Source organism: Neltuma alba, unplaced genomic scaffold (assembly GCF_004799145.2).
Source record: "Neltuma alba isolate B1F8T4 unplaced genomic scaffold, ASM479914v2 tig00011812_pilon, whole genome shotgun sequence".
Classification (NCBI taxonomy): domain Eukaryota; kingdom Viridiplantae; phylum Streptophyta; class Magnoliopsida; order Fabales; family Fabaceae; genus Neltuma; species Neltuma alba.
The window spans coordinates 204989-224195 of NW_021636427.1; the positions used below are offsets into that span (position 1 = coordinate 204989).

The 19207-nt window shown below is 35.1% G+C and overlaps 4 protein-coding genes across 7 annotated transcripts; 3 read left to right on the forward strand and 1 right to left on the reverse strand.

Annotated features, from left to right (window-relative positions):
- Positions 1–686: 686 nt before the first annotated feature.
- LOC114718091 (glucan endo-1,3-beta-glucosidase 13-like) lies at positions 687–3260 on the forward strand. The gene is made up of 4 exons (XM_028903333.1): positions 687–741; positions 2018–2356; positions 2994–3024; positions 3124–3260. The coding sequence occupies exons 1-4, from the start codon at positions 687–689 to the stop codon at positions 3224–3226; spliced, it is 528 nt and encodes a 175-aa protein (XP_028759166.1). The 3' UTR covers positions 3227–3260.
- Positions 3261–4684: 1424 nt separating this feature from the next.
- On the reverse strand, positions 4685–7131 carry LOC114718096 (uncharacterized). Of its 3 annotated transcripts, none has more exons than XM_028903336.1 (3): positions 6993–7131; positions 6117–6355; positions 4685–5088 (listed from the first exon to the last, which is right to left on the reverse strand). In XM_028903336.1, exons 2-3 carry the CDS (start codon positions 6282–6284, stop codon positions 4891–4893), a joined length of 366 nt encoding a protein of 121 aa, XP_028759169.1. In that variant the 5' UTR covers positions 6285–6355; positions 6993–7131; the 3' UTR covers positions 4685–4890. The 3 variants fall into 3 exon arrangements, with proteins under 3 accessions (XP_028759169.1, XP_028759172.1, XP_028759170.1); XM_028903339.1 differs by lacking the exon at positions 6993–7131 and adding an exon at positions 6466–6914; XM_028903337.1 differs by lacking the exon at positions 6993–7131 and having other exon boundaries at positions 6117–6914.
- Positions 7132–7262: 131 nt separating this feature from the next.
- LOC114718099 (uncharacterized) lies at positions 7263–9722 on the forward strand. 2 transcript variants are annotated; one of them, XM_028903344.1, is made up of 3 exons: positions 7263–7520; positions 8232–8407; positions 9474–9722. In XM_028903344.1, the coding sequence occupies exons 1-2, from the start codon at positions 7316–7318 to the stop codon at positions 8390–8392; spliced, it is 366 nt and encodes a 121-aa protein (XP_028759177.1). In that variant the 5' UTR covers positions 7263–7315; the 3' UTR covers positions 8393–8407; positions 9474–9722. The 2 variants fall into 2 exon arrangements, with proteins under 2 accessions (XP_028759177.1, XP_028759178.1); XM_028903345.1 differs by lacking the exon at positions 9474–9722 and adding an exon at positions 8542–8917.
- Positions 9723–13252: 3530 nt separating this feature from the next.
- On the forward strand, positions 13253–17889 carry LOC114718098 (KRR1 small subunit processome component homolog). The gene is made up of 13 exons (XM_028903342.1): positions 13253–13509; positions 14150–14363; positions 14542–14618; positions 14815–14925; positions 15172–15240; positions 15684–15740; positions 15848–15886; positions 15999–16103; positions 16187–16269; positions 16355–16436; positions 17163–17306; positions 17410–17481; positions 17581–17889. The coding sequence occupies exons 2-13, from the start codon at positions 14150–14152 to the stop codon at positions 17698–17700; spliced, it is 1173 nt and encodes a 390-aa protein (XP_028759175.1). The 5' UTR covers positions 13253–13509; the 3' UTR covers positions 17701–17889.
- The last annotated feature ends 1318 nt before the right edge of the window (positions 17890–19207 follow it).

Sequence of the window (19207 nt, forward strand, 5' to 3'; positions counted from 1 at the left end):
TCAGCATATGAATCAATTATTATTTTTTTTGTTAAAACCTGTCATAGCCTGCTGTTCGGGATTATTTTAGTGATTATATTTCTTCCTTAAAAATCTTATAATAATTCTTCAATGAAAAAACTGCGACACAACCTCCTTTGATGTCTCCTTGGATAGTTGGATTTCACCCTGACGTGTACTGTAAAAAAAACTTCAAAAACACAAAAACTCTCACGGTAATTTTTTTCATTAAATTTTACCTTGCTTCTGATTCTGATGACACTCGAACAGCGTACCACCGTCCAGTCTACCACCTTTTAAAGGCGCGTAAGAACAAAGAAAGTCTAAAATGAATTCAATCCAGGGCTGGCCGTAGTCTGCCAAAGATGGTACTAGCTTCTGAAGGATGCATCAGCATCACATCTCTTCTTTGTCCATTAATTACTTCATTACACCAAATAAAGCTAAAAAGAAAACAAAATTTCCCCTTCAAGCAACTTCTGATTCCCCTATGACCACCACCACCTGCTCTTCCCATTATAATCCTCTATTGCTTTTCATTCTCTTCTTTGAACTACGAGAAAGTTACTGATTCAGACTCATGACGCTGATGGGGAGCTATGATGTTTAAAGCGGGAATACCATTAAGTCACATTCTGTCGAGCAAGAAGACACCATTGGAAGCTGGTCCAAGTGCATCTATGAGCATGAGCAACATGGTGTGGGTTTTTCTTTGCCTGGTTTTCTTGGAAACTCATCTGGGTATGCTTTGTCTCTCACCCTTTGGTTTAAACTTCATGTTTTTATGATGTTTGTTTCGGAAAAGTTATGTGGGTATATATCTGTTTTCTGTCTGTTTGTTTTTTTTTCCCATTTTAGTTCGTAGCCATGGGCACTTAGCTTCTTGCTTCTGGTTGGTCTTTTCTCTCTCCGTTTCTGTGTTGCAATTAGTTAGTCTATATTTTGTTGGTCTTCTTTCCCTTCGAAGCAAAAATGGTGTCCCTCATAATTCCTGTAATGTTAAACCAGAAAAATGTAGTCTTTGGCTCTCCATTATATCCAGGAAGCAAAGCATGGTGAAAACCTCTTGGCCCAAAAAGAGAAAAATGGTGAAAAGTTCATTCTATTCTACTCTTATTAGGGGGAAGAAAACCAAAACATGAAAGAAAATCCTAGTCCAAATATTCCTTAACTTCCTTTTACCTTATAGTCTTGTGAACAGGAAGAAAAATAAATAACCATGATTCTTTTTTGAAGTCCTTGACTTTTATACCGGACCATTTAGTCCAGCTTCTGTATATTACGGTGAATCTCTTTCTCTGCTTCTTAACGGTGGACTTTAAACCTTAAACCCCAGAAAATGACGATTTTTGGCTTGGTAAATGAAGATGAAGTTTTAGATTTTGGAAAGAAAGAAATAAAGAAAAAATAATAAAGGAAAGGCATGATGGGGTTCACGCACTTTACTTCCATTATGGATCTTATTGGATGCTATCAGAATTTCCAGATCTTCTAAAATGTGCATATCTTAGGCATAACAAAAGTAATGACCTGAGGATTTTATTCCATTTTCCCCTTTTCAGGCATAACAAATAAAAGTTTAGGTTCTAGGCTTACTAGACAATTTAATTGGTGCTAAGATCAGAAACAAAGCTACTAACCTTTGACTAGCTAGTTTCTTCTTCTCTCTCTCTCTCTCTCTCTTTTTCCAGTTCTAAATTGGATTTTAGATTAAATCGTATTTGAGATACTTCAGCCACCTTGAATTTCAAACCCTTTTTTGTTTATGAAAATGGGAAATTCCTACCCAAGCCTTGTGCATTTTTCTCCTCGAATCATCAGAAGATCAGCTCATCCTAGTAAAAACTCAAAAATAAGGAAGGGCAGTGTAGGTTTCAAAATGCTCAGGAAGGGAAGTGGAAGTCTCTCTCTCTCTCTCTCCCCCCCTCCCTAATTTCAAATTTTAGTTCATTAAGTTATTACTGCACTGAATCACAACTCATGATGTGCGTCTGTTTCTCTGGCAAATGCTATTTAGTCACGGGAAGGGGAATAGCTGTGCAAGAAAAGGCAGATGCAGCAATTCCAGTCACAACTCTGTCACCCCCAGAAGGCAACACAACTTTTCTTGATGGCACAACATGGTGTGTGGCTCTTCCCGGCGTTTCCCAAGCTGATTTGCAGAATGCTCTAGACTGGGCTTGTGGCCTTGGAATGGCTGATTGTACTGCCATCCAAGGAGGAGGACCATGCTATGATCCAGACACTCTGGTGTCTCATGCATCATATGCATTCAACAGCTACTATCAACAAAATGGGAATTCTGATGTTGCCTGCAATTTTGGTGGAACTGCCACTCTCACTAGGAAAAACCCTAGTAAGTTAAATATGAATGCCTTTCAAATCTGGTCAAGGAAGGAGGCAGGTCTATGTGCGTCGTGCGCTTGTACAAGACATGAAATGATTCTTTAATTCATACATAAACACTTAGTGTTTCATTGAGTGCCTGTGTTATCCTTATCTCATTCATGTTTTTTGGTTTGTGTCTATGCTTTTTGTAAAGAAAACAACCTTATCTACTTGCCATTTTTGGTTTCTTTATTGCCATTTACGTAACCACCTTTCCCTTTTTGGTAACAGGGTTGTGTCTGTGCAGTGTTTGGTGATGTGAAATTTGTGGTCCTTAATTTCTTTCTGGCTGATGAATACAAAGCATTGCGCAAAAGTTTTCCTTTAGCTTTTTGCATTTGATTCTCTCTATTTATTTTGTGCGAGATGGCTTAAAGGTTTTAAACGCTGGGGCACAAGCAATTTCATCCAATCTCAGCGTTTTTTTGTACTTTCCACTTTTGGTTTGCTTTACTCATCAGTTTTTACTATTTATATGTGTTCTCCATAAAAAGTGTGAAAGGCATTAACAATATGAGGAAGTTCTGAAAGAAACATTGTTTTCATCATGTTCATGTCTTACTGATATAAATTTGAGAGAACTTAGATGCTTTCTTTCTGTGCAGGTTATGGGAAGTGTAACTATGCTAAATCTGGGTATGTATGGAATCTTAAGCGCTACTTTTCTACATTGAAAGAAGCAGCTTATATATATATTGATTGACTCAAACTAGGGCATAATTTTTCATGTCACAGATCTGCTGCTTCTTCAAATGCAGCTCCAATGGGAAAGCATAATCCGAGTTTCAAGTGGTGGAAACTTGCTGTTCTGATACTGCTTTTATATTATGGGAGGTGATGAAATTGGTATTCTCGAAACTTTTTAGGAAAAAAAAAAAACCAATGGGAATGTCATGCAATGAAGGAAAAAGAAAAAGAGAAGAAAAGTTAGGGATGGAGAACCTGCATTAGCATTGTGTAATTGTGTTTGTGCTAAGAAATTCCTAGCTTTCATTTTGGGACAAGAATCTCTTACTGTGCAAATCTTTTGGAGTTTGGGACTGATTTGTACCCAATGTACTATATATTCTTCTTGTCTCTGCTTCACTGTCACTCCTAATCTTAATATCTTTGTTCTTAAGCTTTGTTTTGTTAGTTTTTTTTTTTTTTTTAATTCTGGGACTAAGTATATTTGTGTAGCTTTTCAAAACATTCCTTGGACGGTTTATGGGACATATTTATAGTGCTTTTTTTTTTTTTTTATCGAATGTCCCCGAAGGGATAATATTTATAATTATTAAGCTGCGTGGCTTTTTTTTTTTTTTTTTAACTTACAGAAATATATTGAAGACGTTGATAACAACAACTTCGTGCATATAGTATGTTGAGAATCTAACACTATAAAACCAAATTAACTAATTTAATTTCTAAATAATACTATTTCCTGTCTTTAATATAAGAACTAATTGATTACTTTGAGTAAATTAAAAAAGTTTGTTTAGTTAGTTATTTTTAGTAATTAGGTGTTGTCTTTTCTAAAATATTATTAACTATGTATTAGCTAAAACTATTATTTAATTAAACTTTTAATACGTATAACTATTACAATGACTATTTTGAAAACTTTTGAAAAAATGAAGAAGATAAATATGAGAAACAAAGTAAATTAAAAGTAAATTAAAATCTTATATTTAAGATCAAATTGAAAGTCAAATTAATTTTTATATAGTTCTTATATTAAGGACCGAAGGTAGTAGTATAATTTGACATTTTGATTAATCTCAGGTCATCGTTTCTCTTTCTGCAACCTAATTTATGAGGTGTTTGAATGGAAACCAAATTATAATCTTCAAAGTGTTTTTACGATATATGAGGTAAATATGTGAAGAAATTTACCTGGTTTTACGAAAAAATACTTTTGAGAAGCTCTTTTGAGTGTTTCCAAACACCCCTTTAAGGGGTATATAATTTTTTTCAGTTTTGGAACCCAAAACCGTTTAATATTGCACGAAAAATATGCCACTTTCTGTTTGATGGGATCAAATAATGTTTTGTTCCCCAACAAGTAATACGTGTTACTGGGAGACATTTTAATTTAAGGTGGTTTAATCTTTAAAATACTCACTGAGGTATAGCTTATACAATAAAAATGACTTGAGATTTTTTTTTCTCTTATGTTTGACAAGTGGATAAAACCCATTGCTTTCTTTCTTTTTTTTTTTTTTTGGGTAACAAAAACTCATTGCTTTCTTAAACTTTCATAAATCTCTTCTAATATTTTCAAACTGCAAAAAATATGTTTGAAATCCGTAAAGACTTGCGATGAAAAGAATGGTTTTGATTTCAAAAACCAACATGAATAACTGAAGCAAGACAGACTAATAACAAAAACTCTAACTCAACAAAACAGATCTTCTAGTTATGGAGCCAAAGCTATATATGGCCTAACACATTATTCCCATAACTCTAAGTAGCTATCCCATCACATCCTCCTGGCTACTACTCATAAAAAGCTTTCAACTTTCAAGAAGACTTGTGCTTTGAAGGAAGATTTTTTGCTGTTGCTTGAGTTATGTTGTCCTTTGAGAACCAAGTGGTATACAGAAACTGCTTGTGAGCCCCTACATGGTTGCATATCAGACGTAGCTTCTGCCTCTCTTTCATCCATCTCAGAACTAATTTCATTTGAGTCTTGCTTGCCAAATCTTTTAATCCAACATCCTTCAAACAATCAAAATGGTCTGTTATTGATCCATGTTCATGCAAGTCACAAGTAAGATCTGTCAAATCTAAAGAAAATTAAGTCAATGCATGTGGTCACTGGCAAGGGGTCTGGACGCTTTGCAAGATACCTCAGGTTTCAATTAATAAATTTGCGTCCTCAGAAGTTGGAAGCTAGAAGTTTGTAAACTGATACTGAAGTGAGAGATACAGGAAAAAGAGTGAGTAGAAAGATCGTAGAACATCTCATACCACTCGATGTGGGATTCAGACATTCTACACTACCTTGTTCTCCATCAACATTTACTGAAAGCAAAGACCAAGAATTCATACACTGATATGAATGAAGGAAGAGAGGGTAGTAGTTAGGAACTTTGGCGTTAGTTAGTGTAAACTCCTTGCATATTAGTGACTTAAATAATGAATAGAAGGGGCTTGTATTACATGACAAGCCCGAGAAGCAGTTATGACTGTTAATTGGAATCTGTTCATGTCTGATTCTCTCTCCCTCCGTTCCCCCCCCCCCAAAAAAAACTTTTCCTTTCTCTTCCACTTCTTTTGCATCGTATGCATGTTCATGTAACGAAAAATAATCTGTTAATTTCTGGGACAGGTGAATGAGTTTCTTTGGATTTCTTCATCTTTTGCTCAGCCTACAACGCACATTGCTCAGAATCACCTCAAATTTTGAACAAACTGCTTGCCCATTCCAAATGCAATTTTTCCTAAACGTGACTTGGTTCAATGTAATGTAAACAGAATATCCTGCTTGCCATGGCCTACATCATGACAATTAATCATCATCCAAGAGACCAAAGAGCATGCCAAGGTGATAAATTTCAATCATTTACTGACGAAAAGTTATTGTTGAGATGTGTCTGAATTCGAAGATGACACATAAACCTCAAAATTTTCAACTACTTCTGAAGTTAAAATTCCTACATAACAAACACTGTAAAAGGTTTCAGAGTACGTAGTGGGTGAAAGGGAATTCAAGCTGCATAAATAAATCTGACGGAGTATATTACCTGGACACGTTGCCATGTCTCTCCAATGGTGAGGGGTCCATGCTCATTCACAATATCAAAGAGAGTCCTAGTGATGGCCTGCCTCTGCTCGGGCGGCGTTTTGAGAGATACTGGTCGCATCTTTGGCTTTGCTTTCTTGGCAAAGTACCTAATTGCTGTTCCGAACATACTGTGTCCTTGTTCTGAAACCTAAATGAACACCCTCCTCCTTCGAGAGTCAAACAACACTAACACCAACTCTACAAACAAATGACAAAACATAGTCCATAAGCAGCAGCATCTCGAATTCCTAAATGAGGTTAGGAAAGCAGAAACTTCTTTGGAATGTGAAGATTTAGGACAGCCATACCAACTCCTTCATTTGTATGAACTCAAATGGACTTTGTAGCTTGTCAAATGAAGAAAAAAAAATCCATAGCATATCAAGATAGGTACTCAATAATATGAAATAAAGGAGTTAAGAGTTTGAAACAGCGGCATGAACAGAATCAAGCAGCTAGAGAAACAAAGATTAAAGTCATCAAAATCAAATGAATATTATAATAAGAAACCTGAAAGGGTAAGAAACATTAACTCTTTGGGCAAATTACAAAACATATGAACGCATTTCGAATGTTTATACAATGTTATGCAGATTGAATTAATTTGAAATCGATGAAGACTTAGGACAATCCTAAGCTACCCGTGAAAGAGAAACAGCTCATAAATGGAATATGACTAATATATGTAGCAAGTGAAACAAAAGAAGCCTCGGCGTGCCACCATTGAGATGAACGAAGAATCTGAATGAGCACGGACTGAATCAGCAGATAAAAACAAAGACTAGAGGAATCGAATCGAGTTGAATCAAAACGAAAAGGGAAAAAAAGGGAATACCTGGGTGGAAGAAAACCGCAGCTTGGGAGGCGCAATCTCAAGTGGCTGGAAACCGGGAACTCTGGCTCACTGTCCTTGGTGCTCCAGGCCGGAGGGAGGGCAAGGGAACGCCGCACTCTGCTTGGAACGAAACGACACTCCCGATTTGCGTTTTGATCTGTAATAAGCGTAAAAACTAATTTTTTAAAATAGTTTTTTTTTTTTAAAATTTATTTTCTCTCAGTTATAAACGTATAAATTTCAACAGATCCACACACCACAAAGCGCCTCTGAAAGTATAAACCCTAAAACCCCAAAACAGCAGAGGGCAAACGAAGAAGACAATGGCGAAGTCGTTGAGGTCGAAGAGGGAGAAGAGGCTGAAGGCTATTCGCAGGGAGATCGTCGAGCCTTTCTACGATAAGAAAGAAGCCGCTAAGCTCGCCGCCCAAGAGGCTGCCCTCGCCGCTCCTAAGCTTCCTGTTCGACAACCACCCAACACCGCCATGGACGCTTCCACCTCCACCACAGCGGTCACTGCCAATATGGGTATGATCCGCTTTGTTAACTGTTTACGTTTTGATGATGAAGATTGCGTCTTTAATTGCGTGAAGTTCGATGCAGCCTTGTAATTTTCTGCTTGCTTTTGTGAAAGATGTTGATTTTTTAAAAATAGTATATATTAAACTTTGCCTTTTAACTATATGTAGTTATAACACTATGAGACTCTATATGTGAGCCACGCTTTACTTGCAAACGATGAAGTAATAATTGATCGCCTGTTCTAATTTTTTGGGGGGCTTTTGTAAACTTTTTCTTTGATGTCTGAGCATTAACAAGCATCGAATGAAGTAGAACTGATCATCAACGGCTAAAAAGAAGTAGGATTGATTATTTCTTTTCCAACTAATCTTTACGCTGTATGGGACTGTAGTAGTGGTTATGTCCGTACAAAAGCCTGGACTTTAATCCGTACCCGCAAGCTTCATTACAGCTAATTGGTCAACTGCTCTAATATACTGATCAAATGTTTGAGTAATAAGATTCTAAGACGGTGTTACTTTCCCCTGCCATCGGGGCTAGAATCACCGCCTGTGTAACACTATTGGGTTTCATCTGTTAAATTATTGTGAAGGCAAAAGGAAAGGCTTTTCCTTTATTGTTGTATCTTTTTAAGCTTAAATTGTTGGTTTAATGTGTGTTACCTTTTATCTTCCATGTGGACATTCTCATATCTGGATTTTCTAATAAATTCTCCAGATGTGGAGATGGGTGATGGGGACCAAAGCTTGGCTTCCCTTAAGCCTGTTGGTGGAATTGGGAAGAAATCTAAAAGGAAATTCAAGGTTGGTAAAGGCAGGCACGGTGGTAAAGGCAAGCGCGGCGGCGGTAAAGGCAAGCTTAGGAGGAAGCACATATAACTCCAATTGATAATGGTAATGATATTCATTCATCTTCAACACTGAGTCTCCTGCTTGTGATTGCAAAGTTTGAGGCTTTGTTTGTTATGTCATGACAGTGTTATATAAAATTTGATGCAGTATCATTTTATTTTTTTTCAATGTTTTAGGAAGCATGGAATGGATTGCTTTTTGTTTCCAGTTTGAGATCTTGCCTTTATATTACATCAGCTCTGTATTTCGAGAATTTGGATCTTGACAGTAATACTTTTTTTAGTAGTTTGAGCTATGATAAAAGAGTACCTAATGTTTTAATGCTCATCCCTGCCAGTTGTTGCCTTCTCAATTTCCAACACATTAGGCTTCTGGCATCATATATAACGAACTTTCTTCTTAAAAGACCAATGCCTAGTTGCCGTGTAATGTTCTGAACTTGAAATAATAGGGTATTAAATGTCTGCTACATTCTTAGTTGAAAGTAACAGACTGCTTCGATATTGTAAGATTGCTTTTATTTCATGAATAGAATTGCTTACTTAAAGCCTATGACGATATGTGCCATTAATTCAATAGCTGAACTAAATAGTGAATGCAAGTTTTCAGAACTTGTACTGTTTTCTAATCGTATCCTATGTATGGATGGGAAGAAAATTAGGGATGAAAGAATATTAGGAGGGAAAATTAGCAGAAATAGTAAATTTTTTTTGCTATTTTGGAAGTTCCTTCCTTCCCGCCCCCCATTTTCCCCTCCATCCAAACATGGCCGTTATGTTTTTGCCTTTTGTTGTCTGTTATTTGCCAAGCAAACTGGCTGTTTAAGTCTTAATTGCTTTATAAATGCAATTCTATACTAGTTGTTTTCAAAATTTTGGTGTGCATGAGGTATTGCATGCAGTTTGCTCTATTACCATATTTTATTTGGTTTCTTGTTTCATATTTTTTATCGGGCTTATGTGTTTGAATTAAACACTTTATTTTGGCGATGAGGAGTTACTACTTCCTTCAATCCCAAGTGTCTTCAAAATTGCAAATTATAATAATTTTAGTTTCTTCCAAAATCTCCCTTTGAATTAAACTTTTATTTTGGTGTCTTCTATTGCAGGCTGTGATAGGTTGAGTTGAGAGTTGCAGTGTGACACCCTTGATACATCAAGAATGTTAAAAATTTTGCTAAAGAGGAAATCTTTACCGTGTTTATTAGCCTAGAGCTCGAGGAATGTCTAAGGTTATGTTTAGAATTTAAACGAGAAGGATATAGAGCATTAAATTTTTGTGCATGAGTTCTTACTGTGGAATTTAATCTTCCAATGGAAAAATCTCTCTCTCTCTCTCTCTGTGTTTCATGTAAAAATCCTGCGGTTTTTCCCCAGTTCTTAAATATTCGATTTTTTTCTTTTAAGGTTCTTAAAAACATTCAGCAAAACCAAAGCCAACTGAAGCCTGGCCTTATGGATCGACTGTGAGAAGACCAAGCTTTTATTTCACCATGATGCCCATCCCCTCTGATGTCAATGCTGTGAAGCTGAATGCAGCCCTGTGAACAGCTTCTATATCTTCTTCTTTTTTTTGGTTGACCAGAAACACCTTCTATATCAGGAAGGCAAAGAAACAACTGAAGTTTGAGAAAAACTCCGTTGAACCGGCAATTACGGTAGAATTAAGCCATCATCCACCACAATTCAAAATCCACAAAGAAAGGCATAAAAGCATTACCAGAGAAACCTCCTAATTCCTGGTAGGACCGAAAAAACCAGAAATGTGCGGTCCAGATTGTGACCGTATCAAATCAAATTTATTAAAATTTCCTATTTGAATGTCATGTGCATGTTTGATGGGCGAGGTACGGTTGTTAAATAAGAAAAACGCGGTCAAAGTCAGACTATCTATTGGGATGGTTTTGCGGTCCTGATGCTTTTCTTCTTCGTACGTTATACATGTAATTCATAAACAAGTAAATATTGATATGTTTTAATTTAATCAAAGTGAAGAATTGTATATTAAGACGGATGAAGTTGCAAAAATAGTTCAAGAGCATTGTGAGGGGTTGCTGGCTTATGCCCCTATCAACTTGCCAAAACAATGCAACAATTCCTATTGGATAAGAGGTGTTCGACATTGGTTAAAGTAAGGTATGTTAGTCACATATCATGCCATGTGTAAATAGGTTAAGGCAAACAAATATCCTTAAAATACTACTGCGCTATCTCATGCTCTAAATATAAAAATTAGTTAGAGATTTAATTTAATTTTAAATATAAGATTTTAATATATTTTGTCTCATATTATTATTATTATTATTATTATTCCCAAAGTAGTACTTATAGTGATTATACGTATTAAAATGTTTTGAATGTTTTTATTCTAGTATATATGATTAATAATAGTATTTTAGAAAAGATAATACTAATTTATTACAAATAACTAATTTAACTAATTTTTTTAATATTCGCAAATTAATTATCTGCATTAAGGACTAAAAGTACTATAATGCAAATTCAACTTCAACTCTAAAAGAAAATGGTGAGTCCCTAATTTTTTTATATTTAATAAATTAATCCTTTTCATTCCCTCGTCATCCTATATGGGAGAAGAGGTTGCTCACATGGCTTCCAAGCTCCACATGGCTGGAATGTAGTATGAAAAATTTCTCGGCTGAAGCAACTTGCGAAGAAAGGCAACTCCCTGCCATGCACAGCTATCGGAGACGACAATTCCCTCACCGACGTAGTTCTCTGAGACGGATTGTAGCTGCTGTCAGTTACAGCACCATTCATTTCCATTTTGCACGGACAATGATCTTTTGAAAGAAAAGAAAAATAAAAGCACCTTCCTCTTGAGCAAGGCGCAGCCTCTGGAATCTCGACATTCAAGTAATTAATAGATAGGAGAGTCCAAATTGCCTTAACAAGAGCAGCAAGAGTTCATAATATCGGTTTAGGCGTACACCATTATTGTATTGCTTAATTGTGGGGAGAGAACTAGAGATTTGCTTAATTGTGAGGAGAAAACGGGAGATTATGGGAGAGAGATGGTTGTTTTTGAGGGTGTGGGTTTCGCAAGCAGTGGTGGTGTCCAGAAACAGATATGGAGCATTGATTCCTGTAGGTTGTGCGGAGATGTCTTTCAGACTGTATCCCAGCCACGTGGGGCTTACTTGGAAGCCATGTGAGCAACCTCTTCTGCCATATAGGATGACTGGGTGATGAAAAGCATTAATTTATTAAATATTTCTTCCTATCTTTGATATAACATCTCATTTGACTTTTATTTTTATTTTAAATATAAGATCTCAATTCACTTTGTCTTTCGTATTTATCTATTTTTTTCACAATAATCCTTCTAACAATGATAGTTTTAGCCAATAAACTTGATTATCAGGGGTATTTTAAGAAAAATAATACATGTTTATTACAAATAACTAATTTAATTTATTTCTTTGATATACTCAAATTATTCAACTAGTTCTTATCTTTAGGACCTGAGGTAGTATAAAAAGGTTAAGAATTGAGTTTTAACCAAGTTAAAAGTTCAGAGACTGAATTATATTGAATTATAGGTGAGAAATTGAGACATAACTAAGTTAAAAGTTAAAAGATAAAAAGATTAATTTTTTCTTTAATTTAATCAAAATGAAGAATGGTGTATTAAGACGGATGAAGTTGCAAAAATAGTTCAAAAGCAATTTGTGAGGGGTTGCTGGCTTTTGCTCCAGTCAGCTTGCTAATGACAGGTGTGAGACAATGGTTAAAGTAAGATACGTGAGTCTCATATTATGCCATGTGTAAATGGACGAAGGCAAAAAATTATCCTTTAAATATTATGAGATTACCTCTTATCTTAAATATAAGAGTTAATTAGAGATTTAATTTGATATTAAATATAAGACTTTAATTTATTTTTTCTCCCACCATCATCATTATTATACAGTATTTTTCAAAGTAGTCTTTATAGTGATTGTCAAATGTTTTTGTTTTAATATACATGATTAATCAGAGTATTTTAGAAAAAATGACACTCATTTATTACAAAAAACTAATTTAACTAATTTTTTTTAATATCCATAAATTAATTATCCACATCTTATATTAAGGACCATAAAGTTAGTATAATGCAATTCCACCTTCAACTCTACAAAAAAAAAAAAAAAAAGTAAAAGTCTCCATTCTATAGTATAGGCATGCATTGCCAAGAGTTGATAGTAAACATTGAAATTTTATTTAGCTCGCAGCGCAAACATAAAAAAACATGTTTTTGGATTTATGCTAACTGATAAAAATGTGTGTTATAAGGCAAAAATTTACCTTATTTATTCTTTTTTTTTTTTTTACCGGGACTCGATGAACTATCTTATGGGTTTGTTTTTTTCTTGGTTTGTTTTGTTTTTTTTGCCTTCAATAAACTCTCTTGTTGGTCACGTCCGTGGTCAAACAAACAAAACAAATATGAAATATCAGACATGCATAGTGTTAACATAACTAAAATGAATTTGTAAACTAACCCTGTTAGGAAAAAAAATTACTATTGTTTTAGGAATGAAATATAATTATTAAAAAGTTTCGTTGCAAACCTAATCATAAGTAATTTTATTCTGTGAGGAGAAGGAGAAGAATATAAATTCAAATTTCAGAAAATTAAATTTATAAAATAATTAATTCTATTATAATTTTTTTGAACATAAATTAATTTCAAATCTAAAATAATTTAAAAATACTCTGACTTATAAAAAAAAAAGTTTCAATACAAAAAGTAACAAGGAAATTAATGTTACTCATTTACCATTAGAAGTTTTTTATTATAATTTTTTTTTTAACTCAAGTTCTTTTTCCCCTTGTATGAAAGAAATTAAGAAGTATCAACGTTGTCGTCTCACTGAGACTCCCTCCCTCTGTCCGGCGCCCCTCTCGTCAGTTTTGTACTAAAAACGCCCGTTTTCTTTCCGAGTTCTCTTCCCCAGTCGGCGCCGCTGCTGAACCCTAACCATCAGGTCACCTCCAAGTCACCGGCGCTGCTCCTTCTCTGCACGACGCGTCACCTCTCATCATTTTCTCCTTCTTGAAGGCCGCTTCTATATTTACTTCGTTGGATTCGTCTCTCGCGACTCTCCTCCTCTTCTTGTTCTCGGGCAAGTTCATCTTCAGGTCTGTGCTCTCTCTTCTATTGTCAACATATGGGTTAATGCTTTGATTTGAAGGACGTAGTTGCTCTGTTTAACGTATTTTAGTTTGTTCTGTTCGTTGGGTCAGCAAGTTTGCTTATTAAGCCCTTGTTTAGCTTGATCAAGTGTTTAATAAACCTTTTTTGGGTATCTACTTGTAATTCTGATTGGGAAGAAACTTAATGACATCTGGATAAGTTGTAATAGAATTGTGGTTAAGACTGGGGGCACATTCTATCAGTCGACGACAACTCAACAACAATAATATCTTTGACCCATGTTATTAGAGATTTGAAAAAGTTTTGCGTTGGCTGTCAAGAGCCTAACTCAACACTCTTCCTTTATCTTGCCTGGGACCGGCTATGAAGCTTAAACAGATTTTCTCTAAGTCTGGAGGTGCTTCAAAGCTTTTTTTTACACCTATCATTTTGTATCAATAATGTGAAAAATGAACGATTTCTGGACATTTAAGGACTTTACTACCTATGGGAAGTGAGACGATATGCTGGCAAATTCTGCCATGATCTCTAGGTTGGGAATTTATCTTGGCATAAGCTGGGAAGGCTTATACTTTAGTTTTATTTTGTTCATGTGTTTGATTTTGATCATTGCATTGGCTGTAGATGGGAGTATCTGATGCAGTGATGGACCAAGCAAATGGGGAAAACCCTAGTACCAAACCAAAGGAAAAGCGGAAGGGCAAGCATGACAAGCCCAAGCCATGGGATGAAGACCCAAACATTGACCACTGGAATATTGAGAAATTTGACCCTTCTTGGAACGAAGGTGGCATGCTTGAAGTTAGTTCGTTTTCCACACTTTTCCCCCAATATAGAGGTATGCCTGGTCTCTCAGATAAGCAAGGGATCAGTTTTTATTGTCATCTTGCGTTATCAATGAACATACCTTGCTGTGTATATATGTTACTTTGGGTTTTATTCTTGTATGCATATGCAAAAGAAAATGGTTCATACAATGGTGTCTTATTCTTGTGTATTTCTAATTCTTTTCTCAGAAAAATACTTGCAAGAAGTTTGGCCCATGGTAAAATCTGCTTTGAAAGAGTATGGTATTTCAAGTGAACTAAATCTGGTAAGTGCTTGTTATTGCCCTTTTGAGGTCGTCTATTTAAGTCTGTGGATCGCGGAGTATTGCTATTAGGAAATGCATGAGATTAATTGTGCTCTTTTATATTTTAGATGAGAACATATGGTATCGAAAGGCCATTATGAGTATTATTATTTTGGATATGTGCTTTCTTATTTATTATGTGTTGGTTTATGGGCAGGTGGAGGGATCAATGACTGTTTCAACTACCCGAAAGACTAGGGATCCATTTATCATTATGAAAGCCAGGGATCTTATAAAACTTCTATCACGAAGTGTGCCTGCCCCTCAGGTGAGAATGCAAACTTTTGTAAATCAGTCTTCACTGCTTAATTATTGTTAGCATTCAACTTCGTTCCATCATGTGTAAAGGGTCTTTGTTGGATTGTGCATTGTCATATGTAGCTTAGCTTATAGATGTTTTTGTCTCCATGTTTTTAGAAGTTTAGTATATTTTCTCTTTCCTCTCTGCAATATTTATTGGAGATATTTGTTATGGTCAGCTTATTTATGCTTTGATATATTCTGTTGATCTCAGGCAATAAAAATACTCGATGATGAAATTCAATGTGACATCATCAAAATCAGTGGCTTGGTCCGTAATAAGGTACTGGTTTAGGTTCATTTCTAACTTGTAAGTTACGCATGGCATGATATCTTCTGATACACTTCTTTTTTTGCCTGTGATATTTCACATGGCTAGCTAGTCTATGGCCTGTTTATGCCCTTCATGGCATTTATATTTGAGTACGCCTTTTTATTAGAGGTTACATCCTAGCCTTAGTTTTTAATAGATTGTGCAAATGTTTTGCAGCATAACTTTCTGGTTGGCATATTTGAATTCCACTTTGATTAATATAATTTAAACTGGGATGGAGTAGGATTGTCAGCGTTGGCAGCTTGACTGTTTTAGAGCCTTTTTAATAAAGAACGAGATTGGAGTGGTTCCTCATATTACTTTTTGAGTTTGTCCAATATTTGCACGAAGTTAAGGCTTCTTAAAAGAAATTGTTTTGGTGGTTAGAGCCATAAGTAATTGTTTGACTGCAGGAACGATTTGTGAAAAGAAGACAGCATCTTATGGGTCCTAATTCTGCTACTTTGAAGGTGTGCTTCAAGCTTTGATATTTTAGCACTGGAGATGGCCCCTGCTACTGTTAGATTTCTTACTGAACTCTATGGCATTCATATGTCTTTTATTTTTAAAATTGCAGGCCCTTGAAATACTCACTGGCTGCTACATCCTCATTCAAGTAATTTCAATTATTTCTTCCTCTTTTAGAAGGCGGACTATTACTTTCAGGCAATTTTTGGCTAGAGTAGTGAATGATTTGACTTCTTTCAAATGTGGTTGCGATTTATTAGGGGGGCACAGTTGCTGCTATGGGATCCTTTAAGGGCTTGAAACAAGTTAGAAGAATTGTCGAAGAATGCATGTTGAATAAAATGCACCCCGTGTACAACATTAAGGTGGATAATCTTGCTCTTGATCTAGCATGCTTTTAAAAATTGAGGGTATTGGATTAATATTGACTCTATTTTTAAATTATTAGATTCTGATGATGAAGAAGGAGCTTGAAAAGAATCCAGAGTTGGCCAATGAAAATTGGGATAGGTTTCTTCCAAAATTCAAGAAGTACGCCATTTACTTACTTTGGTTGTATGGGTGTTCAAAATTACTTCTAGTTTCTGTTTATTTTACCATTCGTATTCTCTTCCAGGAAAAATGTTAAGCAAAAGAAGGTTAAGGCTAAGAAGAAGAAGCCATATACTCCTTTCCCCCCACCTCAACCGCCTACTAAGGTCAGTACATTGCTAGTTTCTTCTGTCAAAAGGATGGATTTTCAATTTTTAATGTACAGTATCCGCTTTGATTTTGTTTGCTAGATGTGGTCATTTTAATTTTGTAATCAATGATTAAGGCTTATTACTCAACATAGTAAATGGTTTTCTCCCATTTGGAAGAAAAAAAGGCGACAAGGCGCCATAATTCAGTTTGTTCTTGGTAAACTTTCCTATGTTGCCTTAGGGTCATCTACCTGACTGGCGGTGGTAAAGGCACTGTAATTTGTGTAAGGCTAATTGAGCTTCAGTATAAACGTTAATGGGAGATGAAAGGACTTATTTTCTATTCAGCGGTCTAAAAATCTATTAATTGTGTCTCTTAGGTTGCCTACCTACTACATTTTCAGTTGAAACAATGCCTCAATAGAGATATTAATGATCCTTTGAAAAAGGGCAAGGAAAACGATTTTGACAACTTGCTGACTTCCTGTTGAATTCTTGTTCATTCATCTCATCTTTTGTTTATTTATCTCTAATCATGGATTGCATCATCGGTTTCATATGTGCTTTCTGGTCATTTATGGTTTGAAACTGAGTTTTGTTTCCATTTGCACGTCGCTTTGTAGTTATGTCGTGTATATCAAGAAGTTTTTACTTGCCTGTGCTCTTCTTCTGTCTGATTTTTTTTTTTTTTAATTTGTGAAGTAAGCTTAAGATGGCTTTGGTGTGTTTTGCATATTGCAGGAGGATATAGAATTGGAAACTGGAGAATACTTTTTAAGTGAGAAAAAGAAGTCAGCAAAGAAATGGGAAGAGAAGCAGGAGAAGCAAGCACAAAAAGTTGCTGAAAACAAACGAAAAAGAGAGGAGGCTTTCATACCACCCAAGGTTTGATTTAATCTTTGCTTGAGCAATCTCCACTTTTCATGACAGTGCTTTAAATTTTTGTTTTTTAATGATATTCATCATTTGTTTAATTTGTATTATTCAGGAACCAGCAATCCAGGAGGATAAGTCCGGGGAAGCCAACAAGGATGTCTCTGCCATTGTGATGTCATTGAAGGTAAACCATATGCTAACGATTTTTTTTGGGCACAATAAAGTTAGTGCTTTAGCCAATGAATTTTCCTCTCATGGATAACTCAAAATGTTTTGTCTGCAGAAAAAAGCAAAAGAGCTGGGGAAGCGCAAATCCGAAGAAAATATAAACGCCGAAGCATATATTGCTGGATCTGCTGGAGAGCAAGTATCAAGGAAGAAATCCAAGAAGCAGAGGTCTTAGCATGATCCATGATGGGCATGTCATGTGAAACAAGATCCACAGGTTTTGCATCACAACGTTTTTTTTGGGTTGGTCCAGGGTAATAGTTGACTTGTTTTTTTCAGTGGGACCTGAGTTGACCTGTGAAAAGAATTGGGGTGTCAGGAATTAATGATCAAAGTGGGTCCAACATAGTTGTTGCGGTTGAAATTGCACTATGATTCAACTCTTTGATCTGTGAGTCTGTCAGGTCTACTATGGCTCTGTTTGGGTGCTCTAAAACCGTGGTTTCAGAAGCACTTTTCCGCAAAACGAGATAACCTCTTCCACATATTTACTTCGTAATCTGTAAAAACACTTCTGAAACCATGGTTTTGTTTCTATCCAAACACTCCCTATATCAATTTCAGAATGTAGCCTTGTTATGTTAGAATTTGATATTGTTTGCAACAAAATTATGTCAAGTCAGCAGTTAAAAGATCTTCATACCCTAATGCTGGTAAATTAAGTGCATGTTTGGGATGCAGTAATTCAAGAAAGACGGCAAAAAAAACAAAAAGATAATCAAAGAAAGCATAGTGAGAGCAGAATTGTTTTGCCCGCCTATGAAATTAGATAATCAAAAAGCATAGTGAAAGCGAGGGAACAAGAAATTGATTTTTTTTTAATTATTCTTGTCACAGAATGATAATCAATTAAAAATCAAGTCATGCCGTGCTCTGTGATTGTGTGAATCCCCTTGTGTACGTTGTAAGGCTATGGTCGTATTTTCTCAATCGTCAAAATCGTGCAGATTCAATTCTGAACGTTATGAGCCTCGGCCCTTGGAATGAAAATAGAAGTAAGATCAAGCACTGTATTTGTGATTTTAAAAAAAATTTTTGTGAAAAAATCTTCGTTTAAACCCGATAATATTTACATACTATAGGTCTTTAATATAAGATTTTATTTGATTTTTATTTTAATCTTAAATATAAGATTCTAATTCACTTTGTTTCTCATATTTATATAATTTTTTCCAAGATAGGCCTTCTAATAATTATAGTTATAACCAATACATTTGATTAGTAAAGATATTTTAAGAAAAATAATACCTATTTATTACAAATAACTAACTTAATTTATTTTTTTCATCTCTTCAAATTAGTTAACTAGTTCTTATAATTAGGATTAGAGGTAGTATAACCTAATAATGCTAAATATCATATACTTCTCTGGTCCTATTTATAGCGTAGAGACAAGGAATATTTTAATCCTATTAGGTCAGAGAAAATTTTTCCATATGAATGAATGTATAATTTTATTTTTCATTTGTTATTGTCTCAACTTTGTTCTTATGAGATATGATGCATATTAAATATGGATAAAATTAAAAATTTAAATTTTAAGACGGACTTAATGAAATTTAAGATTGTTATTGACCTGTATAAAATATGTTAGAAGTAGTTATAAATGAGATCAAATGAGTGAAAAAAAAAAAAAAAGAAACTAATGCCACGAAGAATTGAAAGTAAGGTGAGCATATTGG